Source organism: Vanacampus margaritifer, chromosome 1 (assembly GCF_051991255.1).
Source record: "Vanacampus margaritifer isolate UIUO_Vmar chromosome 1, RoL_Vmar_1.0, whole genome shotgun sequence".
Lineage (NCBI taxonomy): Eukaryota > Metazoa > Chordata > Actinopteri > Syngnathiformes > Syngnathidae > Vanacampus > Vanacampus margaritifer.
In genome coordinates, this window is record NC_135432.1 from 58208709 (window position 1) to 58214476 (window position 5768).

Below are 5768 nucleotides of genomic sequence, written 5' to 3' on the forward strand. Positions count from 1 at the left end.
GTACAGTATGAGTGTGTAATAGTGAATATTGCTCCTGTGACATCTTTTGGTCGATTGCATGTTGTCAGATTGGTTCTATTTAAGTAAACTCTTGATTGAACAGGCCTTGGAGGTAATCAGGTTTGGGTGTGGCTAGTGGAAATGAACACAGCTTTCCATAAAATGTGATTAACCACTGTTAATTAATAATTTAACAAGGGATGGAACTATCTTACATTTTCACACAGGGCCAGGTAGCTTTACGCAAAAAGTATTTGAGAAGAGGGAAAACACTTTTCATGCTACTGAAAATCTTAATTATTCAGTTGTTTATGTTTGACTTGTTTTAGTTATTGTTGACATTTTTCATCATTCATCTGTCACTAATATATGAATGTTAATGACATCATCACATCACATCACATGACATATGCAGTAGTTCAATATGTCCAAATTTCAAGGTTTTACTATTTTTTTAAGATATATATTTTTTCATTCACCTATTTTATCATTTAAAATTCAATGGGGTATTTTTTTCTTTATAGAAGTTATTTAATTTTGTACTGAGGTATTGGCAAGTCCAAATAATACCAATCACTCACTTGTATTTATTGGTCTGTTACACTTTACTCACACTCTGTTTTTTGCATAATTTCTCAGTCATGAATGTTGGTTGGAAAAAAATCAATGTGTATGAAGGAAATTGGTGCTGATTCAAATTATTATTTTAACTGTAGGCTACCTACAGGCAAGCCCAAACCATACCAAAACATACTTTTTACAACAGTTATACTGTATAACAATTATACAGTACTTGACTTTTTCACCTTCACTCATTATTTTTTAAATTAATGTATTATTAGATTTCCCCCCATTGTATCATTTCATGAATGGGAATTACAAAATTTGGCTCATGCAAATTTCAAGTAGCTACAAATTTGGTGCAGATCTAAATTAGGATCTGGGGTACCATATCGTGTTTGCATACTTTTAACTTATCTACTATGTGCATTAATCATATGTAAATCAAACCATATACTCACTTGTTTTTATTTGACCCATATTCTTCCTTAATTAAAATGTGTAAATAGAATTTTGCATGCAACACTTTTGGGAGAGAGAAAAAAGACCTGGAAAAATACTGTACTACTGACCTACTTCTTTCTCTCTGATGCGCCACACACGCGCACAAACAAACAGGAAAGAAACGTCACCAAAATAGATTAGCTGGGACAATAACACTTGCAAGATGCATCTGAGGGAAAAGGAACCGATATTCAAGATAACAGACAACATTGTGGTTGTATTTTTTTTTTTTTACTACACAAACAAGTAATAGACGGGCATCATGCATGCAGCGCATCCAAGCGTCTGCAACAGTGTCCAAGCGCCACCTTCAGTATCCAACCTGAGGGAGAGGAAGAAGGAAAAAAGCAAATCATCACATACAACAAACATCTGCAAAAACGTCTTATATATTTACGCTACTACAAAATAACTCAAACGAGAAGACGTGCACTGTTTTCACTTTTACGCACTAATGTTGCGCGATGGTCATCTTGGTGTGTTCATTACGCTCGTTTGTGTTGAAGTGTTGGCCCAGACACAGCGTAGCCACCCCCCCCCCTCTCCTCCTCCTCCTCCCCCTTCTCCACCACTCCGACAGGGAGGACTAAAAGGGTTAAGAGGAGTCTTGGATGGAGTCTGTTGGGCGGAGTTCAAGCGACGTGATTGGATGGCGCACCGTGACGTAGGCTACACGAAAAAGCCGATAACTAGTTAAGAAGGCAGTTTGGAAGTCTGCAAAAAGAGTGCAGAGCTTGAGACGCGCGCGTTTGGACGCTTTAAAAAAAGAAAGAGACCGGTGCCCAGACACCAGAGAAAGGGGAAATAGAGAGAAAAAGGGAGAGGACGCAGAAAAAGTGTTGAGAGACGTTGGGGGGTGGCACCATGGTGCAACACACCGACAACAGCGAGACGGACGGGAGCATGTCACGGGAGGCGACGGACTCGGAGGAGAGTGAATTTATGGCGTGCAGCCCGGTGGCCATCAACCCGGACTGGTGCAAGACCGCCACGGGCCACATCAAGAGACCCATGAACGCGTTCATGGTGTGGTCCAAGATCGAGCGGAGAAAGATCATGGAGCAGTCGCCGGACATGCACAACGCCGAGATCTCCAAGCGGCTCGGCAAGCGGTGGAAGATGCTGAAGGACAGCGAGAAGATCCCGTTCATACGGGAGGCGGAGCGCCTTCGGCTCAAACACATGGCCGACTACCCCGACTACAAGTACAGACCCAAGAAGAAACCAAAGCTCGACAGCTCCAAGTCGTCGTCGGCGGCGCCGTCGCCGGAGAAGTGCGGCAAAATGGCAAAGACCCCCAGCAAGAAGTGCAGCAAGATTAAGAGCAAGGCCGGCCCCAAGTCCTCGCACGGCTACGCGGACGAGTGCGCCGGCGCCTTCCCGGCTTTCAAGCCGCTCAAAGTGATCAAGAGCGAGCCCAGCGACGAGGAGGAGGACGACGACGACTACGAGGAGGACTACCATATGCACCACCACATGCACCGCCACCACCGGGTCGGGGGGATTAAGGAGGAGCGCCTGAGGCCGTACAACGTCGCCAAAGTGCCCGCCAGCCCCACGCTGAGCTCCTCGGCCGAGTCGGAGGGGGCGAGCATGTACGAGGAGCTGCGCGGCTCCGCCACAGCCGCCACCAACAGACTCTTTTACAACATCAAGAACATTTCCAAGCAGGGCGCTTTGCACGCTGCTTCCGTCTCACCAGCATCCTCCAGGTCCGTATCCACGTCCTCCTCCTCTTCTTCTTCTTCCTCATCCAGCAGCTCCTCTTCCGGCGAGGACGCGGACGATTTGCTGTTTGACTTTAGTTTGAATTTCGCCCCCAGCGCCTCGGGCTCGGAGCTGGGCAACCCCAATTCAGGGAACCTGTCGTTGTCCCTTGTGGATAAAGACCTGGACTCGTTCAGCGAGGGCAGCCTGGGCTCTCACTTTGAGTTCCCAGACTATTGCACGCCTGAACTCAGTGAGATGATCGCAGGGGACTGGCTGGAAGCCAACTTTTCAGACCTGGTCTTTACATACTGATAAAAAGAAAAGAAAAGAAGTAATAATACAAAGGGGAGAAATTCCATATGTTTGTCCTGATCAAGTTGTCCCTAAAGACCCTGCCTCCTTCCTATTTTTGGGGGGGTGGTCCTGTGTTTCAGGACCAAGAGGCAAGGTGAGGTTTGAGATGCTTAAGAAGCTGGTAGCAAAAAATGTAAAAAACAAAAACAAACACAAGTCTGCAGACTTTTTTTCTAATTGTTATCTGGCAGCATGACAGGGTTTTATGGATTTTTCCCTGCCACGTAAGGGGGAAAAACATGAACTTCTATGCATCTTATCCTCTTTTTAGACAAACTGCAGGGAGACGAAACTTGTGGACTGACTCAAAGCAAATCTGTGAACTGTTCAGGATGTTACTTTACAAGAGAAAAAAAAACACGGTTTCTGTAATTTCTAAATCAAATGTTTTTGTTTTTTGTAACTGATTCCGTTTACCTCCTCCTTGTTTGGATAAATTCGACAAACCTCAGCAGCGTACACAACACGTGGAGGAAACATTTTGATACATGACAGACCTCATCTTTTTAAAAGAAAAAGTAAGATATTTTCAGGCATATTTTTGTACAGTCGAAAGGGAATGTTCTTACTGTGCTTTCAGTGAGTTTCAGGCACTTCTTCCCTTTATCCTTTTTTGTTTTGTTTTTACGCATGCAAGGGAGTCCTGGTTTTAAGGATTAAGTTAAATTAAAACTTGCATCAAAAATGCCTTGTGATTTTTCAACTAGGTTTTTTTGTACAGTTGTAGAGCAGATTTGTTGAGTATTTGTAGACAATACAATGGCGTCATGGGGGCTACACATACCTCAGAGCTGGAACTAGTTTCAAGATTGTATATGTACTGTAATATAGTAAAGTTAGGAGTTTATGTATATCATACTCGTGATATGTGGATGGGTCCCGATCGCAGGTGTGAAACTGGATTTTTTGGTATTTTTATGGCACATACTGTTTTTCGCCCCTCTCATTTTTTGTGCAATATAATACTCTTTACGAAACAGACCATCAACAATTGTAGCAAGTGATGGGAAAATTTGAACAGACTTGTGCACTGTCGACATCGTCTCATGTTATGATGCTGAAGCCTGTCCGGGCAGACAAAGAATAAAAACAAATCAGCTGGAACTGATGCAAAACAAGTTCGTATGGCCTGTGGTGTGATACATAAACACATTTTTGAATGTTATTGGAAATATTGTGGGGGGAACAAACCAGTTGACGTGACGATTACTTCTGCCAAAGGGCACAGTGTGACACAGCGGTGGTCAAAGCAAGCAAAAAAAGTACATTCCACACTCCTGTTTCATTAAATGAAACTTTATTTTAAAACTGAAGACTGCCTTCTTTTTTATCATAACCCATAAACCTGTATTTTTTATTTCTTGCACTTAAAAAGCAGTTTATTTTTTATGTGAGTCTCACATATGAAGTCTGTTTGATAAAAGAAAAAAAGGTTTGGAATATGACTTAATTATATGCCGAGACTTTTTTTTTTTCTTGTTAAAAGTTCTGGGCAGTAGTTACTTCACATTCCGAGTGTGAACCTGTCATCTTTTTTGAATAAATAACAACTTACCACCATACACTGTCCTTTCAGTTTTTGAATACGTGTATATGTACACAACTGTGTTATTTGTTTTTTTAAAAAAAAGGATGTGTTAGCAGTATGATGCCTAGTTTGTATTTAGGCAAACACTGTGAGAAATGAATGGGCTCTAACTTACATGTGAATTCACATTTAATAAAAAAAAGAAAAGAAAGAAAGAAACTAAAGAAAATTGCCTAACTCCAGTGTTGTAACTGATTTCCTTCCACAACGTGTCCAGCTTAAAATTGGTCGCTGTGCCTTTAAGCAATTGAATTGCCCGCTTGCCGACGCTCAGCGACGCGATTGGTGGGCTCGGTGGTCCCCTTGGAGACGGAGCTGGAAACAGGAGCCGCTTCCCCCACCCACTCTTCCCTCCCCTACCCAGCATGTGGGAGCACTCAGTGTGTCTGGCTTCCATTCAGAAAAGTAGCTCCATGCTCAGCGCTGAGCCGCTTGAGAGATGTGCACACACACATACACACACACAAAAGGGGAAAAAAAGTACCACATCTGACATATGTTCACTCTGAGATAAACATTTGCACTCATTCCAGGCAGTTGTCGTCTAATCTGTAAAAAAAAAAAAAAGTGTTGTTAGGAACATAATTCCACTGTGGAAATACAGCTATCCATTAATTCTTAAAAATATCACTGGCTATATTAGAAGTGGATAGGTTGTCATTTGGACAAGTAAAGATGATTAAAAAAATGATTATTTCAGTGGATGCCACACATCCTATTCGGATAAGATGAATAGCTACGAGTTGAAATAATGAAGGCCACACTCATGAGAAAAATAGTTTGAATAAAAATAAATGCATTGTATGTCAATGAAGTTATATATTGCCTTGCAATTAATAAACTATCCTTATGTGAAAGACATTTAATGTTTACAAAGGATTAATGGGAAAGAATTAAAAATGAATCTGAATGTCGTAAATCTTTTAAAGAATAATGTCACATTTTTTGGAAGTAGTCATTTTATGAGAATAAAGTCTAGGGAATTGGTTTTACAATTCATAATTTTACTATTTCATTGTAAAATGTATGATAAAATGTACAATTACAAGAC

At 41.6% G+C, this 5768-nt stretch overlaps 1 protein-coding gene across 1 annotated transcript; it reads left to right on the top strand.

The window, feature by feature from the left end:
- The first annotated feature begins 1796 nt into the window (after nucleotides 1–1796).
- sox11a (SRY-box transcription factor 11a) lies at nucleotides 1797–4689 on the top strand. Its single transcript, XM_077557216.1, has one exon. It carries the CDS (start codon nucleotides 1930–1932, stop codon nucleotides 3085–3087), a length of 1158 nt encoding a protein of 385 aa, XP_077413342.1. The 5' UTR covers nucleotides 1797–1929; the 3' UTR covers nucleotides 3088–4689.
- The last annotated feature ends 1079 nt before the right edge of the window (nucleotides 4690–5768 follow it).